Source organism: Gobio gobio (genome assembly GCF_949357685.1).
Source record: "Gobio gobio genome assembly, chromosome: 9".
Classification (NCBI taxonomy): Eukaryota; Metazoa; Chordata; class Actinopteri; order Cypriniformes; family Gobionidae; genus Gobio; species Gobio gobio.
In genome coordinates, this window is record NC_137115.1 from 42989772 (window position 1) to 43012116 (window position 22345).

Here is a 22345-nt window from a genome sequence, read left to right on the forward strand (position 1 = left end):
TGGGCTGGACAATAATGAAATATCAATATAAAATCGCAATATAATTTCTCAATAACAGTGATATAATTTTTAAACACATTTCCGATATACATTGACTCACTGACAGGGGCGCAGCCGTCAGAAAGAGCAGAACACGATTGGCTACTTGTGTGATTACGTACATCACAGACACGCAGCCAGTGCTCAGCAGTAGTAGGCTAGATCCAACGCGGCAAGTTATAGCTACAAAATGAGTACCCCTGACCACAATACAGATGTGACTGAAAGAGCTTCCACAAGTAAGAAGAAAACAGAAGAAATAGTTGATGAGAGGAAGACTAATTCAGTGGCATGGAAGTGGTTCGGCTATCTAAGATCTGATAAACTTCAGGTTTCAGTGAGCTGCAAAATGTGTCGGAGAGTGGTGCAACAATACATCGATATAGATTGATGCAACGATCTAATGTCTAACAACACGATGCATCGATGCAAAGCGTTGAAGTCTCAGTGATCCGGAAGTTGCAACTGATTTTATTTCAGTGCTATGACGTATTTCCAATGGAATATTGAATAGAGGCCAGGGTTTTACTTCAGCGCTCCTCCTCTTCATCTCTCGCTCATAGACTACTAACGGTTGGAGGAGAGTGGCTGTCAACATAAAGAGAACACCATTCCAGACTGGAAGTTACTTTTCAGATTTTTTTTTAAAGAACCACGGCAAACAACTTTTTTCTGTGTATTAACTTGCACAGATTAATTGTTCACCCTAAGACCTGTAATGTGTGCTGACAAAGTAAGATTGATTTTGATTTCATGAGGACTTTAAAAATAGATACCTGTAGGCTATTTTATGTCACATTGTTTTAACCGCTTGAGGTGCTACTAATGTTCCTCTCAGCCTCGACAGCACACACTGCTGTTCTCCACTAATGCAGCATTTAGTCAAACAAATTACTTTATAGTGATATGAAAACATAGCGTACTGTATAACATGACTAGTATTTTCCAAGCTATGTTGTGTGGTACTGAAATCCACTGAATGTTAAAGGTTACAGTTATGTGAAATGGGCAGCAGTGCCATGTTTGTTTAGGAAAACACCAAGTTGAATGTTAATGTCAGCAACAGCATCAATTTGTATATTTTTTTTTTATTACAGTCAGAAAGCGAAAAACATCTGATGAAAATAAAACATTGTTAGGAGAACTGTAATGGTATTAAGTACTTGTATCGGTACTCGGTATCGGAAAAAGTACCCAAATGTAAGTACTTGTACTTGGTCTGAAAAAAAAAGTGGTATCAGTGCATCCCTAATTACACCACTGCAATCAAGGATTAAAATTAAAAGGGATTTTTTTAAATAGAGTACTCTAATTTAAATCAAGGAATTGTGACCGCTTCTCCACTTAGCCGTATTTGGTTCTCTCAAATAAATTCAGGCTTCACAGTGTAGTTCACTTCAAAATGAAAATGTCCTGGTAATTTACCCACCCCCATGTCATCCAAGATGTTCATGTTTTTCTTCAACTTCAAGAGAAATTAAGTTTGAGGAAAACATTCCAGGTACAATCTTGGATGACGTGAGTAAATTATCAGGAAATTTTCATTTTGAAGTGAACTAACCATTTAACTTGAACACTGCAGTGACGAACTGTACCCTATAATGACTGTCAAACTTTGTGGTCTAAACTTCTGTCTCAATGTTTTTCATGTGGTTATGCATCACTAGCAAGTGCAAGAATATAAGTAGGTTACATTACTTAATTTCCTCTAGGGCTGTACCTGAATATTCAAATATTTGTTTGATGGGTTGGTATTTGACTTGGGTTTTTTTTGCACACCTGGCCCCCTCGAAACGGTTCTCATTCATGCTTGCATACGTTTACACTATAAAATCTGGCGAAATGCAATACGTTTTGTTTTTTACAATCATTTTATAGCCTAGCAGTTTTTAATAGGATGGACAGTTGAATAGGAACCCAACCTTGTTATCCTTAATAAATACATTTGCTTCTTAGTGTTCCCTGCAACAGAGTATTCTCTGTCTACAGCGCACAACTGCATAGGCATGCGCTTCTTCCATACAAGCTTGAGCTAGCATTTTGGGTTAAGTTGGTTTGACATTGTGTAAAAGAATAATAGAATCAAAATATATTAGCCTTTTACCCGTTAGGGATGAGACGGTGAGAACATTTTCCCTCAGTCACATTGTAGTGCCTGTGCACTGAGCGGCTGTGAACAAATGCAGCCGTGCACAGTTTACTTTCGGTTTGCCAATTCAGGGGCGGGTTGCTTGAATTTTGGGTTCATTAGCCTATTATTCTTAATGGAAAAACACAACAACAAAACAGTACAATGACAAACTCACTTAAATAGGTGCTTTTACATTTAGCTTTGAAACCAAATCTTCCGCCATCATCTTGTCATTCAGCTCCTCACTCTCGTGATGAATGAAATCTGACTCCTGCTGCTGATGTGCTGAGACGCTCGTTCGGCTCATGCGGCACGTTTAGTTTTTAATTTGAGTTCATCTGTTCTCTAACTGATCAAAATTTTTACTATATCAAAACTGGGACGTAACAGACCTGTGTGTTTTGTGTCACTACTTGTGCAGTGTCTCGGAACATAAAAGCCCTGCTTGTGTGAGGTGCGCCGCTTCTCGAGATTCCTGCTTTTATTAGAGAGAAGAATATGTTCAGCCCCTTCCCTCCGAAGCTTCGAATATTCAATATTGATTACTACCAAAGCTTCGAAGCTCAAAAAGTGGTATTCGGACCAGCCCTAATTTCCTCAGAAAACAAAAGTTTTGGTGATTCTGTGACTCCTCACCTTGTTTTCACACTTGCGGAGAAGTTTCTTCTTTCCCAAGTCATAGATGCGCAAGAGTTTGCCTACTCCAACCAACACTCGTCCCTGAAAGGGAGCGATAGCCAGGGGCACGTCCTCCACAGGTGTCTGTCAATCAGAACCCATATCTTAATTCATTTTCAAAACTTGTTTTGGAGGAAGTTGATCAGAAATGTACCTTTTAACATATGGTTTTGATATGCAGCTTGATTAGAGCATCATTAAACATTTAACTGGACCATAAACATTAAAAACATGGCAATCTTGGGCTGTGGACTATACACCTGCACCATAAAGCTACATTTTGTGATTTGCTAAGCTTAAATGGAGTCCTAGGGCACATTTAATGATTTGTGGGGAATTCCACATTCTTGAGCCCCAGCTAACACACGAGACCAATCAGTGCCAAGTCATTTCCTGTTCCACTTACCTTGTGCAAAAACTCCAGCTTGTCCCCGCCTCCACCTAGCCGATAGGTATAAATATATCCTCCACCAACAGAGCGCGGATTTAGTATCATATCTCTGGCAACTCCCACCAACACATACCAGTCATCGCCTCCACCGGAAAAGCGGCATACAGCCACACTGCAAAAGACACACATGAAGAGGAACTAAGATCAGAGAAATGGGTGGGACATGGAGACTAGATTAACGCTGGTCGCTTGTGATCATCACAATTTATAAATGCTGATTAAATAATAGAACAGCAAGGGAGTTTTGCAGAGTAAACCTAAGTGCAAGTCTGTTTACAAGTCCATGTTAAACCGTTTGTCCGATATGTACCCTTTAATCCATAATTCAGCTTCCTCACCTGAAAGCTGCCTCGTTCTGCTCCAGCTGCACCAGGTCCAGTGTATTGCCCTGGATAGGGTTGATCATGCGTACTAGTGAGGCCCACTGCCCAGAACCTGCTTTAGGTGCCCCAAAGATGGCTTCTGGCAGGTTCTCATTCAAGAATGCTGCTGCCATTTCTGCAGCCAACTCTCTTTCATCCTCCCCCGCAGCCTCCACCATTTCCTGTAGAGCAGAACAAATATTTATTTACATGATACATTATATGGCTAAAAATAAGTGTACACCCTTAAGTTCCTGTTTAGCACTTAATTTTCAAACAATTGGCATTAATTAATTAGCCGGAAACTTGGAAAATGGATGTGAGCATTTGCTCCCATTCAGACATGAACACCAGTGAGCTCAGGCTCTGGTGTAGGTCACCAAGTTTAAATTCATCCCAAAGGAGTTCTGTGGGGTTCAGTCCTAGGCTTGTGGAGGCCAGTTAAGTTCTTCCACACAAGACCACTAAATTATTTTGTGCACAGGGGCATTGTCATGCTGAAATAGACGAGTGCCCTCCATGAACTGTTGCCACAAGGTTGGCAGCACACAATTCTCTAGAATTTCATTCTATGTAGTAGCATTACGATTCATCTTCACCGGAATTAAAGAGCCAAACCAAACCCCTTAATTATAAGGGGCCGTCCACAAACTTTTGGCAACAGTGTATATAACAATCTTTTTGAGAAAATTTGCAGATAAACAAGGAAAACTTCATGTTTTACAATACATTCAGAAGCAGTCATTTTACACCACAGTTGCGGACTGTTTATTCTCACAAGATATACTTAAACAGCGGCAGGACTGCATCAATATGATTAATCTTTGAGGGACCACCACAGTAACCACGCTTTGCACATTTTACAGCACTTGTCACTTTTACGGCTCAGCAACGTGGAATTACCCTTACAAACATACGCCATGATGAGGTAGCCGCAACATAGACATGACTGACAACTTCCTACAAGTGATTAGATTGGGAAAATTAGTGTATGAGTCAGACGGAAAAGAAAGGAATGATAGATGGAGATAAGGAAAAAATTCCAGAGGAGAAAATCAAAAGCGTTGTTTCTTAAAGGGATACTCCACCTAAAATGACAATTCTGTCATCATTTACTCACCCTCAAGTTGTTCAAAACCTGTATGAATTTCTTTCTTCTGCTGATGACATCAGATGATATTTTGAAGAATGCTGGTAACCAAATGTTTGAACTTGATGTTTGACTTCCATAGTATTTTTTGGGAAGTCAGTGGGGCCCATCAAACTGTTTGGTTACCCATATTCTTCTTTTGTTTTCCAGCAGAAGAAATTCATACAGGTTTGGAACAACTTGAGGGTGAGTAGATGACTATTTTCTTTTTTTTGGTAAACTATCCCTTCAATGTTGCCCTGTGAAGGTCAGGTTCACTAACCTCAGCCATCTGCTGCTTGCGCTGGGCTTTGGTGGCTTCAGTGTAGGCATTGTGGTCTGTCTCAATCAGGATCAGGTTGTTCGTTTCAGGGTGGATGACAAATTTGCGAGGTGTGTACTGCAGTGGGAATGCCACCTGGTTGAAGACGGCACCCAGTTTCTCAAGAGCCAAAATTCTGAGGGAGGGATGAGAAGGTAAGACAGGCATGCAGTCAATAACAAAAAATAAAAATAAAAAAGACAATTTAAGAGCATTTCGGGAAGCCAAAACCTCCCGTTTCCTGGCTGTAATTTGGCAGAATCAGACTTCTGCTGATAAAATATAAGTAGACCAAGGTGGCAGTGATAAAGCTCAAAACATTTAGATATAAAAGGTCATATCTAGCTAAAAATGGTAACTAGTACAGACCTCCAATACGAACAGGAAATGTTTCACCGATTTTACAGGAAGGACAGAACTTTTATGACCAACATTTGCTTAATTGAAACATTTACTTTTAAAAGCAGGATCAGATCAGTGGCCAATTAGTAAATTATAAGTATCACACATTAAAAGGACCAACAACTGGAACGGATATCTATGAAACCAACCACAATATGCTTGACATTAATGGTCTTGTAAACCTGTGACTTTTACAAATTTCAGATAATGTACTGTATACACAGTATGAGTGCATGCGTTTACCTCAGTGTGTTGGTGGAAATGGCAACGATACCCTCAGGACACTGTTCAGAAGCGAACCCTGAAGCATACTCTAAGGTTTCATATGACAGTGGAGTCAGGTGGAAACGAGACTGGTATGAGTAACTCAGCCAGGAACGACTGGACATGGCCAGAACCTGTGTAGTTAAAAGGTCACATGCTAGTCAGCAAATAGGCAAACTGTGCAACACTGCAAAAGACATAAAACGCACATGTGACTCACAGCTTCTTGGCCCTGCATTCGGACTCTGAAAAGCTTGACAGGACGAGAGCCGAGATACCGAGTTCGAGTATCAGACAGATCCCCGGTCACTGGATCCAAAACAGTACGTAGTAATACTCCGTTCTAAAACAAAGAGGTGATTATAGTAAGGAGCAATGGAGTGTCCAGGAAAGTCATATCAAGTAACCGGAAAGGGAGTCACATTGCAGTTTTTTTTGGTTTCCTTTCAAAAGACTTTTTCAAATGGCACACTTGAAGTGATCTTGTGATGTTTATGGTGAGAAAAGATAAGGCACAAGAAAATTGGAGTGCCCCATCTGCCTTTTAAGGTTGTAGAGGGGTGCTCACACTAAATTAAAGTCAAGGTGAAACAGAAACAGCGACAAATCCTTTTTTGTATTACAAATCACATCTGAAATGTAGTACTTATATCTATCGCTGTTGATTGGATGCAAGCAGATCTTAGAGAAAGGGGTTTAAGCAGACTAAATGATTGGAAAATGCCTCGAGAAAAAAAGGAAATTGGAATGTTTACAGTAACATTCTAAACTGTAAAATTACTAAACTAAATCAATCAATTTTACAGTTCAAATACAAGATAGGCAAAAAAAAAAGTTATAAAATATATCAGCCTAATACGCATGTTTGCTGTACTTATAAATACTACTTTATTAGGCATCATAAGGAGGGTGGATTGTGTGAAAAAAAAAAAAAATAGGGCAAAGCAAAGGGGTGCATACCTTGCTCAAATACACAAATGCATGGAAAAGTGATACATTTCCTGTTTCTGAAATGGACCTGAAAACTTTATCATCAACCCAGAGCAAGCAAGAGAGTTTCTTACCTGCAGGCCAATGTTTAGGTATAGGAAACCGATGGTGCCTTTTTCTCCTAGTTCATCTTGTTTTTCCACTCCACCCATCTCCACAATACAAAGAGACTCTGGCTGGGCCGGAAGAGCTTGCATACTCAATGGCTGCAGACAGTCCTGCACAACAAAGAAATCACACACTTCACACAATGGATTGTTATAGTAAGTGCTCAGTGGGCACAGTGACTGGAATCGTTGTTTGATGCCCAAATCAGCTGACAATGGATGAGCAAATAGTAGCTTACGGATGGATCCAGGGAGATGATACGGACAGTATTGTCCACCAATCCGACAGCAAGGAAACGAGAGCGCTGTTCACCAGGGGGCACATTTGCCAAACTCATGCACACCACATCTGCAGACATCTCCTTCCTTTCGGTGTATTCATTCAACTGTCCAGACTGTAAAGAGAAATCATAATGGAAAGACAATCAAACAAAAGATGATAATTCAGGTGACAACGCAAGATACATAAATGACCACCAACATACCGGGTCCATCTCAAAGTAGACCAGTTCTCCTCCGGTCAAAGCAATGACCACCTGCCTCTGATTGACAGCACATCGGACAATTGTCTTCTTCCCTGGAGTCTTCCATTCATTTACTCTCTTATCTGCACGGATGTGACGGATCCCATCGGGATAGACCTTTACACAACAAATGAAACCAAGCCCAATTCAAACAAGAAAATAAATGGAACATTTTATAAGCATAATTGTTTAATCTACTTGTTAGGCAAAAACACAGAGATAAGAGTATAATTTAACAAGCAAACAAAAGGTGCAGTTGTATATTGTGAATGCATATAGGTCAGGGAGACGTCGCTCACTTGCACAAGTGCATCTTCCCCAAGCAACGAGCAGGATAGGGTGGGTGTTGTGCCCAAGAAGCCAGAGTCTGTCACTTCTTCCACAGTCTCTCCAATCGAAAGCACCAGGGTGGCGTTAACGAATGACACAATGATGTAGGCATCAAACTCATCTGTGAACAGGAAACCCACAATGTTCAAACAATTCTTTGGTTGGAAACTTTAGCCACATATGGGCAAACTAACCATAAATGCAAACCAATACTACAAGGTGACAAAAGTCATCATTATAGCTTACCAAAGATGAAAAATAACCAATATAATAAATACACCTTTGTTACTTGTGCAATTCGATTGTTAAACAGAGCTAAAGGAATTTCTTAGATTATTTTTTATTTTATGTACTTTTGTATTTTGTAACTTATTATTATTGCTTTAAAGATGTACTGTATGTGTCAGTTGTGTCTATTTGTTCTGCATCCAAATCATTCGTTCATGTGTGAGCCAATGACAATTTTCATTTCATGTTAAAATCTCTTTTAAGTGTATATAACAGGGTATATACAGAACTTCTTAAGTTGAATTTAATACCTTTTACTACCTTTTTTAATACCTTAAAAATATTTTTTAATACCAGCGCGACTTCAAGCTGCAACTATAGTAGCGTAAATGAAATATCTTTCCAAATGGAATAACATATTGCATCACAATGTAACGAGGTCATTATAACTTAACATCAACTGCCCACAGAGATGAGAATAGAAATAAAGACAGAAGAGGAAGGAGACATCTTCATAGTTCGTGCAGTGTACAGAGGGAAACGAGAGAAATTTTCACAGCGCAATATAGATTTTTTTTCTTTTTCATTTTATAACATGAAGGCGAGTCAGTGGATATCACACAAAAACACAATGTGCGCGAGAGTCGGTGAAGTCTCAAACCTAGTCAATTATTCATTACAGAAAGTGAAAGTAAAATCTGACAAGCTTTCGGCGCATATTCTCACAGAGACAAGAGATTATCTCGTTATTTATATAAATCTGCTTTAACATTGCTGATAACGTATAGCCTATAACTGTCTGAATTTATATTCTTAATATTTCTCTTGTGGCCCATATTGTGAAACAAATTAGAAGAGAAGTATAGGCCCATTTCGTGTTAAACAAGTTGTTTTTGAAATAAAGCTGCTCTTACTTTCTGATAATACTGATATTATGGTAGTGTTCTGACATATTATAGACTGATAATCATTTTAATTATAGGCCTATAATTCCTTGTTTAATTGTGCAAAATGTATTTAAATAATGAGGAGTAAGCTAATCTATCTATTCTTTTATGCAGCGTCGGTTATGCATTATGAAATTATCACGGGGGGCACATTAAATGTAATATAAATTTAATAATAAAAGTAGGCCTACCCTAATAATAATAATGTTCATTTATATACATAAATTGTAAATACTAAATGCTCTTGATATCGATAGCTGATGCATTTGATAGGCCATCTCTCTGTTATATGTTTTTCGAGCATATTTCACTCGTACAGTGTGAGCAGACAAGTCGCGCTCGACGATCGGAACGCACAGTGTGAACCATGGTGTGAGCACATAAATCGTGAGCTTTGGCTTTACATCGCATGCGATCTACTCGTACAGTGTGAGTAGATAACCTTGCTGAAATCGCACAGTGTATGCCCAGCTTTAAGCAACTTGTATATATCGAAACAGCTCTTCAATGCCATCGCTCAAATATAAAGAGTGGTGTTTAGTTGCAAGGTCTAAACACCACAGCTCGCAATGTAGCGGTGGTGATAGGGCATAGCGTCTGCTGTCTGACGTCTGTCATGCACCTGTTGATGATGCTGCTAGGACTAACGTTAGGCTACTGCTGGCAGTGGTTTGAATCGGGAGAGCAGTCGGGGTTGAGGGCAAAGCAGTGGAGGTTGAGGTCGTTGATGCATCCGTAGCGCAGAACATTGATATGGGAAGCTGCTCGCTACTTCCGCGCATCCTATCTTGGTGGCTGCTATATGATTACATATGCGATTTGACGCCATTCACCCCCACCCAGGTTATATTAATTGTCTTCTTACAAACGTGGCAATAAGCCTCGCGGCTGTTGCAAACTACTGGCCTAAGCCAGTCTTTAAATCGTGAGTCCTCCAGCCAGAGGTCCGAAAACCTGCATTTCCCCATGCTTTACTTACTGAATGGAAGCGAGCTCGCGTACGTGCTTGGCAGCCAGCCAGCCGGGTACCCAGTTTGTTTCAGCGTGCGTGCGAATGAACACCACCTCACATATCGCGCAGGTACTACTCTCAACATATAAATAAATCCACGCGAATTTTAGGGAAAAAAAGGCCTGTACTTAACACAAATTGAAAATGTATCTAAAAAAAAAATTGGGCTCGAAAATTTAATACCTCGACAGATGACGTTTACTACTTTTTAATGCCCTTAATTTTGGCTAATTTCATTAACTACCTTTTACAACCCGCGGACACCCTGTATAAACAATATGAAGTGAACAAGGCCCTATTGATAATGAAACCATTGTGCACTACTTACTTGCCTCTCACAAGACTGTAGTCAAAATGAAACTTATCCCCTCAAACACTCAAATACACAGACCACAATATAAACCTTGCAGAGCTCAGGCTGCACGCAAAAGCAAAAAAAAAAATCACATGATTTCAGAGAAATATCTGGCACCCAGTGACAGTTGAAGGCCCATTGTGCATGCCAAGCAAATGTCCTTGTATGTTGTTGATCCACCCAGCAGAATATGACTTGGTGAGAAGCTCTTACAAGTGAGAGCATGCTGAAAAACTGACTTTATGTTTCAAGAGGAGAACCTAGAATGTACTTGTCCATGCATGCAAGCCCTTACAAAAAGAACTGAGCACTCAGAAATCATTATGTGGCCCTGCAGGACTCTGGGAAGCCATTATGGCACAATTACATTTCTTGTTGTAAACAGTCAAAATGTTAAAGGGTTTAAATGAATTCCTACATTTCCTTCCTGTCAAGGAAGTGACGTGTCTAAATCACCACCTTTTTTCCAGAGAAACATTTTTAGAAAAACATTTCAAACAAGTTTACATAGTTCATGAGCAAGCACAAGAATTTTACCTTCTACATGTCTCCTGACAGTCCACACAGCATTGGGGTTACCAGGCAGTTCGGAAACAGCCATTTCTGACACCTGAGAAAAAAAAAGAAAAAAACTTTAACACATTGAAACATTAATAGTCTCTGGAAAAACCTAGAATCTGAACTGTAAAACCGCATATATTGCGTAGGTTTGCTTTGATGCACTGGGTGTCAAATTTCCATTTTGCAACTGTCTTGTGAAAGCTGCCACAGAATTGTGACTCCTAGCATCACAAACCTCCAGTCCATGTCTCAAAACTCTCAGTGTAGATCGGGGTCCTCTGCCACATGCCACATACAACTGTGGGGTGTCTTCATTAGCCAAATCAGCAATCTGCAAAAAATATTAATAAAACTTTAAATAAACTGTCTGTGGGTTTAACACTTCCTACAGCGGCATCAGTTTCCATCATTACATAAGAGAACTGATGTAAAACAACAAGATAAATAAAGTCTGAAGCATTCACATGCTCAATTACCAATACTAATGTCTGACTAAACAGTTTGCAATTTGAAAACTAAAAAATAAGCAGTTCAAGACGGCACAGTTATCCAAGCAGTCATTCATTCCCAAACATCTGTTCTCATGCCAACTTGTAATCCCACTTCCCATCAGTAATTCCAAGCTTGAGTATAAACATCAGATTTCAAATTTATTACACTTCAATGCAAAATACACATTTCACACACCTGGCAGGACATGATGGGGGAAAGATTTTCTTGCTCGTCCACCAGCACAAGGTTCTTAAGGGGACGAGGTTGGAAAAAGAATGTGTCTCCCTCCTCCAGCGGCATGGCAGAAGAAAACTCAGGTTCCTCATCATCATCACCCAAGTGGGCAATCTGATACAGGTAGCTATTAAAAAAAAACAATGTTTTAGATTCAGACTTCCAAAGAACACAATGTGTCCAACAATGCAGATTAATGAAAAGCTTCAGGTTAAACCAAAAATGCTAAGTATGGTTACATTCAAAGCACATAGGTTTCAGGTAACAAACTACTGCTCCCACATCCCACCCTCGTTATCAGCTTCTGAAACGCTAGTTATTGCACGGAAACTTGGTAAAATGCCACCGAAACAGAAGTATTCAGTTATTAGGTGAATGACAAAATGTGCAAGATAGAAAAGTGACTCACTGGTTTCCAAACTCTGAAGAAACAAATAAAAAGCCAGTCTTCAAAACACACATGGCTGTGGCCACAGGGATGGTATCAAAATACTTCATCCTGATCTCGGTCACCTAAAATATGAACAGATAATATGTAATCCAAATACATGGCATATCACTTTCCAGCATTTCAACCTCTCGTGTGTGTATTCTGAGACCAGAATACTCTCTTCAGTTCATTGGAAACACTCAACGTTATATTACAGTATTCACTTTACTCCAGTTACTTGTCAGTTTCATTCATAAATCTGCTATGCTGCATTCAATTCAAAGTCAGATATAGGATTTGCTTTGCAGGTGTGCAAATTTAATCTAATGCATTAGAGCTTAACATACCCTTTCCTATGCTTTGACGGATGCATGTGCATCCTCAGCGCAAATTTTACAGGTTATATCCTTATATGTTAATGTTACTAATTTCACACAAGTATTTCCATTTTGCATGATAGTGCATCCTGCTGACAGTCTTCAAACTTCACTGAACGAGTGCCGGCGAGGCGGGCCCGCACACACAGTAGAGGGGGAGACAATTAGTATTCAGTGCAAACATTAATTTAGCTGTAACATCTGCTGTTGGATGCTAAATTTAGATAAAAAAAAAAAGAAACATGTAAATCAAGTACTTTATGAGTGTAGTAACTGTAAAGGGATAACAGCGTGTAATTGAATATAAATGTAAGAGGTTTCTTATAGCCTATTTAAAAGAAAGAAATTTCAGTAAAAGGTTACTTTGTCCATAGCGAATGTGTGTGTTCCTGCAGAACATTCCTTTTATCTGTTAACAGAGTTTGTGTGTTGTGTTTCTTTTTATATCATTTTAATGTAGGGATTTAAACTGTCCTTTTGCTTAGTAACTTTTTTTGCACAATATATAGCACAGATATACCCTTCCGAAAAATTATACTAAATGTTTTATTATACTAAAACCATGTTTTTGGTGTATGTATTACCATTTGTAGAACCACGCAAATACCAGTTAAACAATGGATTTGAAGCGAAACCATGGTTAATTTGTGGTTACCATGGAATAACTACAATAACACTATTTATTTATTTATTTATTATATTACAATGTAATATAATGTGTTTTCATAGCACTCAGCTGACACGTTTGTTTGCAGGACAGCATGTGGAATAGTGCGTTGTGGCAAAAAAAAAAAAGAGCTGTTTTTATTCGGTTAATCAAAAAATTTTTTGACTAAATAATCGTTAGTTGCAGCCGTAGTATAATGTAGGAACATTGACACTTCAATGAATACTATTTGCTTAAAAGTAAATGTTTAGCAGCAACTGTGTTCGGGTGATGTCATATGCCAATATTTCTTCATAGCCTGGGTTGAAAGTTTCCAAGTCCGCCTTCAAATGGGATTTTAATGCACTTTTCCAAGTAGGAAGTTAGAAATTCTGACTTTCCGTGTATAATGGAACACAAGTATTTGAGTGCTTGCTTGAAAAGCCTCTAAATGTCCATAAGGTAAAGATGTCTATGTGCTCACCATCTCCTCATCAGTTTCCAGTGTAACCTTAAAGATGTCGCCCTGTTCTGTCTGGGCTAGAAAGAAAAACATGGATTTGGTCTTGTGGGTGGCAGAGCAGACAAAGATCATGCCTCTCTCAGGATCATCCAGGTCATTCTGTAAGATGCAGAGAAAAAGAAAGGCATTGTAGTCACATCAGTGTTTAATCTATTCTGCAAACACAATGACTGAGAACTAAACAACCATATGAGGTCCAAACCTAATATTGTGATCAGAGGTCTTTATGTGTCTCCAGGTTAATAGTCAGAGAAGAGACATGAAAAGCTCATCATTTCGATACTAATAGCCATCAAGATGCTGTTTAGACACCTCAAGTCGATGTTTAGAGTATTGTCCTCAAATGGAGGGATGCAAAGTGGAAGACAACACAAACTCACCCTCCTGCGCGGGATTGGGCAACGGATGTCCGGCTGGTCACCAAAGTTTTTGTAGGTGATATAGTTCTCAGAGCAAATGAGCACACCGCTGGGACCATCCGAACCTCCAGGAACTACGACAGACGGGGAAAAGCTCAGATTAACACAGAAACTAGATTTTTCTCCCCTGAAAGAGGTCCATGAAAAAGTCCATGAAGATCAGATATCAAAACATTCTCTTCATCAAACAGTCAGAGAAGAGACATGAAGATTCATCATTTCAACAGACTGGAGAACATTACTTAATAGGGCTGAACGATTAATCGCATTTGCGATAATATCGCGATATGATATAACGCGATTTCCTAACCGCAAAGGCTGCGATTACAGTCTGGTCACGTGACACGCGAGAGTAAAGTCTGCAGAAGAAGCATCAACTTGGCACGTTACACATATCATATGCCTGGCCTAAAAGGAAAAAAAAACTGTTTGTGTTTGATCTATCTAATATTGTGTTGTTCATACTATAGGCTATCATCTCTCCAATGATTCTGGAACGATTCTGAGCTTAGATTTTGACTGAAGGTGCGCGGTGGCGCTGCGTGTGTTTTAGAAACACCCGTATTCTGATTGCTTCCATTATATCTCTCTCTCTCACACACATACACACAATCACGCACGAACCATAAAATAATATTTCATAACGTTCGGAAAGGTCGACGGCGCGAATTGCAATGACATTCGCAGGCTTCTTTGCACAGGATAAGCGCTATGAGAAACTTTGCTTGATGTCACGCTTACAGTGTGTGTTCTCGTCCGCCGGTATTTTCCTTACAAATGCTCAACGAAGGCTTCATTCATGTCGTTAGAAACTCACTGACAGAAGGCTTTCCATTTCAAATGCTCACGCGGCGCATTGTGAAGAGTGCTCGCGGGCACGCGTCTGTGCGCGTCTCAAAATCATCTTATATTTCAAAAGAGATCTGTGCATTAGTGTGAATGCAGGTCTCCCGCTGTCTATGATGTCATAATCAAACAACAGTAAAGCTGAGAAAGAGAAAAATCACTCACAGTTCAGACACTCTTAAATACTGAAAGCACTCTTTGTTCATTGCTTGTAATATGTTTTTTTGTTTCTCTTTATGATTTACTACTTTATGTTTTGCAGCTATATTAGTTTATATATTTAAAATTATTAACATGCAATTGTTTTAATTAAAATGTTATAATGTGTAGTTATTTTAAAAAGCTTATAATTACATATATCATAATAAAAAACATATTAATTATTAATATTAATCTTATTAATTTATTAAAAACTTAAAAAGGAAAAAGTTCAATAATTGTTTTGGAATCGGATCGTGACTCCCAGAATCGGATTGTGAGGTACCAATTAAAGATTTCCACCATTACTATACAATGATGTATTGTTGAATAATAGCCTACAGAGGATAAAGAGTTTAAAAAATACTCGCATATTAAACCGCAATCGCAATATTGGTTAAAAAAAAAAAAAAAAAAAAAAAAAAATTGGATTTTTTTCCAAAATCGTTCAGCCCTATTACTTAATCTACAAAACCATTCAGAAGCTTGGGGTCCATAAACTCTGTTCATATTTTGGAAAGAAGTCTCTTAAACTAAAAAAATATATATACAGTAACACTAATATTGTGAAATATCACCATTTCAACTTCCATTATTTAGAAATCATTATTAAAAATAATAAAAAAAAAGCTGATATGGTGCTCAAAAAAACATTTCTTATCAAGGTTGAAAACATGAACTGCTTTATATTTTTGTGGAAATGTGTTTTCTAAGATTCTTTGATGAATACAAAAGTTCAAAAGAATAGCATGTACTTGAAGTAGAAATATCTTGTAAAATTATAAAATGTTAATTTGGATCAATTTAATAATACATATTTTCTATATTAAGAGTAAAGTAATTTAATAAAGTAATTTCCTTGAACATTAATACATTATAAATGTATTAATGTAGTAAATCTTAATGTCCTGCAACACATTTGAAACAAGTGTAAGATAAAAGTGTTCTGCTGAAGGGGTTGCAACACATTGTGTATCCTTATCTAGCAATTAAATCTATCTTGACATTATGAAAGGTCAGAACCTGTGATGAGGAAGTTGCCGTGTTCCTCCAGTGCCTCGCTGTACTTGCGCACAACATGGTTGAGGCCCAAGTCCAACTCATAGAAGGTCAGAGTCTGTTGTGTGTTTGCTGCAGCTTCTCCGGTGGGATCATTATCTGCCTCCTGCAAAACCATTAAAAACTATGGGTTAGAGACACTAGTCACCTTCAACTGATGGTTTTTGTAAAACCATGAATAACTAAGATCAAATAAAGTAGCATGAACACTGGCACCACACAAATACACCTACACCTTTTGAACTTAAAAGACCCTCATTGTCCAACACAATATTGGAAGGACCCCCATTAGTGTTGTCAAAAATATCGATATTTCGATATGCATCGATACTGAAATATCTGAAACCGTTCCAATACTCCTTTTCTGCAGTGCTCCAATACCAGCTGTGCGACAGACGGGGAAAAGCTCAGATTAACACAGAAACTAGATTTTTCTCCCCTGAAAGAGGTCCATGAAGATCAGATATCAAAACATTCTCTTCATCAAACAGTCAGAGAAGAGACATGAAGATTCATCATTTCAACAGACTGGAGAACATTACTTAATAGGGCTGAACGATTAATTGCATTTGCGATAATATCGCGATATGATATAATGCGATTTCCTAACCGCAAAGGCTGCGATTACAGTCTGGTCACGTGACACGCGAGAGTAAAGTCTGCAGAAGAAGCATCAACTTGGCACGTTACACATATCATATGCCTGGCCTAAAAGGGAAAAAAAAACTGTTTGTGTTTGATCTATCTAATATTGTGTTGTTCATACTATAGGCTATCATCTCTCCAATGATTCTGGAACGATTCGGAGCTTAGATTTTGACTGCAGGTGCGCGGTGGCGCTGCGTGTGTTTTAGAAACACCCGTATTCTGATTGCTTCCATTATATCTCTCTCTCTCACACACATACACACAATCACGCACGAACCATAAAATAATATTTCATAACGTTCGGAAAGGTCGACGGCGCGAATTGCAATGACATTCGCAGGCTTCTTTGCACAGGATAAGCGCTGTGAGAATTGTGCTCCAATACCAGCTGTGCGTACTTGCTCTCTCTAACGGCAAACTGACAAACCCACCTCCTCTCACTCACTCATTCATTCATTCTCTCTGGATGAATAGTGCTTGTATTGTGCATCATTTTAGTCATTCACGTAGGTTTCGCGCTGACACCAAAACCGCATACACCTGATCTATGTAAGTGGCGCTCGCATAAAGCCACCTCTCAAACTGCTTGCGGGTACCAAATTGACTTTTCCGTGGCTTATTGAGCCAAAATGCCCATCTTGCAGAGTATTCGGTTAAATCTAGTCAGTTTTCTTAAGAAAATAGTTGCGATAAGACATGTGTAACAAAATCTTGGATCCGTGCATAGGCTCTTAAAGTGACAGCAGCCTAATAAATCTGCTACTTTGTCATGTTCCAAGAACAAAAGACACAGAAAATCACTTTCTGCTCTTGACTGAATAACTTTTGTAATTTTAATTGTAAGCATTAATCTGCATTTAAAGGTCCCATGGCGTGGATTTTTTTTAAATTATTTTATAATGTTTCCTGAGGTGTACTTATATTGTTAGTATGATTTTTAGATCATACTAGATTTTAGATCACAAAATATCATAATTTAGAAATAAAAGGCATTTTTGCTATCTTGATATCAGCCCTCTAGCTTGAATGCTCTGTTTTAAGGGGCGTGTCTGCTGTGAGACTGCAGAAACGCCCACTGTTGTGATTGGCTGACATCTTTGCATTTGAAATGAGTATTAGATTATGTTGCGGAGGGGGCTAGGTTTAGCGAGGTCTGCATGCAAGCGAGAGAGAGACAGATTGCATGTGGACCAGAGACGGAGAGCTGGAGAAAGATTGTTGAGAAAGTTATATTGTACAGAGTAGTTGAGAGCGCAAATTTATTTTGTTTGTATCTGAGAGTTCTGAATAAACACGAATCCCAGTCACGCCGACCCAGTCTTCCTCCTTATTCTACGAACATTGTAACATGTGGAACCCCTCTCGAATACTTTTACTTCGTTTTTTTTTAACAATTTAGAAAGAAAGTGTGTGAATTTGAATGATTAGCAACACATCAGAAATCAATATCACAGATCAGGCATTAATGAACACTGTTACTCACTGTTTGCGGCGCTGTCGAATCCATATCGTAAAAGTGTTTGTAAAGCCTGTGCTGACATTGCGACTAAAAATAAACTTAATCCATTTTCTCCAAATTCTCTGGGCGGGCACAGCAGAGGAAGGGGAGGTAACCATAGTGTTAACCGTTCCCCGTATGACGACATACTGCAAGATTCCAGATCGGCTCGTCTGAGCTCTCATTTTCTCAAAGGCAGAGCAGTACACCCAGAACTCGGTTTACAGCTATCGACATTTCAAGCCACTGGGGGACCATATACAGGCTAGGGGAACTCATATTAATGTTAAAAAACCTCATAAAATTAAAATGTCATGCCATGGGACCGTTAATTTATACAATGAAAACTTTTTTAATAATACTCAGTATTATTTTACATTTGATTGTTTTCATTTCTGTAGTATTTCTTACCTGAATACTACTGTTAGACCCACCTGAAAAACAAAGCCATGTTCATTTAATTTGTCTCTTTATTCTATTGCATTTATTTGTGCTATTGTTTGCAATTTGTTTATTAATTATTTTATTAATGCTTTTTTTGTAGTTTGATGTTTCACATAAATCCTCCCTGTGCTGTTTTTAAGTTATTATAAATGTTTTTTTATACCAAAATCATCAAAATTATGAGATTATTAACAATATATCTGTATAACAAATTATCTGTATGGTGGTATATATATGAAAGTTTTCTGCGTGGTATCAAATGGTATAGAATATCATTATTTTTCAAGTTATCGTATCAAATTTGGAAATTCCAGTATCGTGACAACACTAACCCCCATACAGACTATTATAAAGATATTTATGCTGCAATTATCACAATTATAATTTTTATAGAAACCAAGTATTGATATTAAAATTAACAAAATTCATTTTGTGATTCTAAAAGCTAAGAACAGCATATTCTTCAAATTTCATCTTGACTCGATGCACTTTTTATTAAATCTGGCCCTCGAGGTCAACTTACCTACATATTTTATGCTGCGTTCACACAATGGCATAATTACCGTAGTTTCGAGATGACAACATGTGACGTCCTCGGATTGGGAATTATGCGTTTCTGTGCCAACACTATCAACACAAAATTAATCTACAGTGGTCACGTGATACAAATAGGAGCTTTCAGAAAATTCCCATCTTTAAAGTTGTAATTACAAGCTCTACGAGGATGTGAGCACCTTTTTACAAGTTGACATCTAATAATTAGGGCTGAACGATTTTGGAAAATTGAAATTGCAATTTTTTTTTTTTTAACCAATATTGCGATTGTGATTTAATATGCGATTATTTTTTAAGATCACCTTCTGTATTATTCAACAAAGATGAGCAATAAATCATTTTATAGTAATGGTGGGAATCTTAAGGCACCTCGTGATCTGATTCCGGGAGTCATGATCCAATTCCAAAACAATTCTTTAACTATTTTCTTATAAATTAATCTTATTAATTAAACTTAAAATATTTTTTATTATACATTTAATAAGTACTTTTAAAAATAATTACACATTAAACATTTTAATTAAAACAATTGCATGTTAATAATTTTAAATATATAAACTAATATAGCTTCAAAACAAAAGCTAGTACATAAAGAGCAACAAACAAACATTACAAGCAATGAACAGAGTGCTTTCAGTATTTAAGAGTATCTAAACATTTTCCATTCAAGAGCCGAGTGTGATTTCTCTTTTTCTCAGCTTTACTGTTGCTTAATTATTAATGATGACATCATAGACAGCGGGAGATCTGCATTCACACTGATGCACAGATCTCTTTTTAAATATAAGATGTGGTTTGTCCTGTCCACCTGTAGGCGTAACGTGCCAAGTTGATGCTTCTACTGCGGACTGCTTTACTCTCACGTGTCACGTGACCATAGTGTAATCGCAGCCTTTGCGGTTAAAAAAACGCGTTTTATCATATCGCCATATTATCGCAAATGCTTCAGCAAAAAGTTCAGCCCTACTCTGTCAATTACTACATGACGTGAACGCACCTTTAGTGCTAACCCGAAAAAAACCCCAAACAAGCTAATCAATTGATAATCAATTGAGATAGAGGCAGGGGAGTCAGTTAAGGTCGGAGCTAAACTCTGCAGAAAAGTGGATCTCGAGGGCCAGATTTGAGATCCCCTGCACTAAAAGATCTTTCAAGAATGACTCTGACCTCATAGTCCATCTCCAGGCAGGCAAACATGGGGTTCTCAAAGCCCACATCCACACCAACCACATGGTAGACAAGTGTATTAGCCTTATGGGCCTCTAGAGGGGAGGAGATGGTAAGGCGGGCAGCTGCATCTCTGTTCAGGATGTATACCAACTTCTGCTTTTCTATGGCACCTGGGAAAATAAAAAGTGGATAGTTAAAATTAGAAAATGGGTTACATATGAAAATACTGCTTTATTGCGGTTGCTTTTCACTGCATATTTTGATTATCAGCTTTCCTAATACATTTCAAACATGCATTTACAACCTTGTAGCCTTTACTAGAAAGAGCCTCTGTAGTTACCTATCATAACAGCTCTGCCCTTTGGGTCCACAGCGAGGAACTGCCCTGGCACGATACGTCTGCAGCCACTCTTGCCAAACGTCTCCTGGTGTATTTTTTCAAACATGTTCTTGGAGGGATGGTACTCCAGGATCACAATACGGCCAGAGTCACTCCCCACCACCACATAGTCTAAAATTACAGGGTAAAATCCATATAAATTCAAATCTCTACATATGAACCATGCAAAACAACAATTATAACCAAGATGCTCACCTTTAGTTCCACCCGTCAACCTGAAGGCCATTAGGGATCGGACGACACCAAACACCTCCATTGTAAGCAGTGTGTGGACCTTTCCTGTGTTGGCATCAGGACGCAGCAGTTCCAGGATTTTCCCACGGGAAACAACTATCTCCTGCTGCTTCGTTCCTAGTGAAAGAGAAACACCACTTAGGATTCAAACTTCATGCTTAAAGTCACCATGAAACGTTTAATGCAGGGCTCTACATAGCGACCATTTTGGGCGCATTTGCGCCTGAAAATTACTGCGTGCGACTGCGAAAAAATATTTAGGCGCACCGGTGCGAGTGACCCGATCGCTTCTCATGAATAGATGTATAATACAATCGGAATAAAAAATACAAACACTGACTGACTGAGCAACTGTTACGTTTCGTGCTGCAATCAACTGCTTTTCATGCCTTCTGTCAGCGGAGCATGTGAAAAAAAAAAGTGTGCGACGGACTAACGTTACACTTCACAGATTAAAAGGTGAAACCACGGTCTATGAATGAAACGGGTGTGACGCGGCCATGCACTTACCAGACGCCTCGCGCTGATGTTTCTTTGCAGCCATGTTTGCAGCCAAACTTAACTAGAAATACCACATTTGGATTATCATAAACAAGGTCGGAAATTAACAGGGGCTTGGGGCAAAAATGCCACCAAAAATGAATTAATAAAAAATAATTTAAAAACGCTGTCCTGTATGAGTTCTTGATTTAATCTTTATCAGCTGCAGTCCATAACATTTACTGTGTTTAAAAATGACTAGATGCATATGAGTGAGTACATCATGAATCCATTTTCCAAACGTGTTTTTATCTTACCCTGAATCACTACGGTACACATATAATAAGTGTTTCTATTCTGACTATTCCAGTTCGGGTCGCGGCGCTGCGGAGGAGCACAGTCCCTGTGTGACTCGCCATAGACATAAACAGAGAGAAGTAGATCTGGCTGCAGTGTTCTTCCGCAAGATGCACGCAGTTCTGTTTATTAGCGCCAGTGCGCCAAAAGTTACGGACTGCTATTGCTCCGAGTATTGGCATGATTGCAAATGTGATACTGATCTTGTACAAAAGTCCAATAGACAAGTTGATATTAAGTAACAACGTTTTAGCCACAATAATGTTTATTTCGTGAAAATCAAAACAACCGCATCTCCAAGCGGTTCGATCGAATGAATCACTCCCACATAGACTTGACGCAACCTAATGGCTGTTTTATTTTTATATTTATACTTTGCATGGACTTTTTATTTAAAATATAAATATTTTAACTAAGTTTAAGTTTAACTTGTACATAGCCTATTTCTAAATTCAAAAACTTATATTTAAAACATTTATACAACATTATTTACCCATGAGCTG

At 38.5% G+C, this 22345-nt stretch overlaps 1 protein-coding gene across 1 annotated transcript in view; it reads right to left on the bottom strand.

The window, feature by feature from the left end:
- The window catches only part of sf3b3 (splicing factor 3b, subunit 3), a 36560-nt gene that overhangs the window by 8943 nt on the left and 5272 nt on the right, over window positions 1-22345 (bottom strand). Inside the window, exons 3-22 of the mRNA XM_079825736.1 lie at window positions 20967-21122; window positions 20712-20882; window positions 20369-20541; window positions 16021-16162; window positions 13915-14027; window positions 13496-13633; window positions 11968-12071; window positions 11520-11685; window positions 11068-11163; window positions 10809-10881; window positions 7699-7850; window positions 7361-7516; window positions 7115-7270; window positions 6843-6986; window positions 5999-6121; window positions 5758-5912; window positions 5074-5248; window positions 3638-3843; window positions 3255-3411; window positions 2807-2932 (exon numbers count right to left, since the gene is read on the bottom strand). Of these exons, the coding sequence (XP_079681862.1) occupies window positions 2807-2932; window positions 3255-3411; window positions 3638-3843; window positions 5074-5248; window positions 5758-5912; window positions 5999-6121; window positions 6843-6986; window positions 7115-7270; window positions 7361-7516; window positions 7699-7850; window positions 10809-10881; window positions 11068-11163; window positions 11520-11685; window positions 11968-12071; window positions 13496-13633; window positions 13915-14027; window positions 16021-16162; window positions 20369-20541; window positions 20712-20882; window positions 20967-21122 (2882 nt within the window). The remainder of the gene's footprint in view (window positions 1-2806; window positions 2933-3254; window positions 3412-3637; window positions 3844-5073; window positions 5249-5757; window positions 5913-5998; window positions 6122-6842; window positions 6987-7114; window positions 7271-7360; window positions 7517-7698; window positions 7851-10808; window positions 10882-11067; window positions 11164-11519; window positions 11686-11967; window positions 12072-13495; window positions 13634-13914; window positions 14028-16020; window positions 16163-20368; window positions 20542-20711; window positions 20883-20966; window positions 21123-22345) is intronic.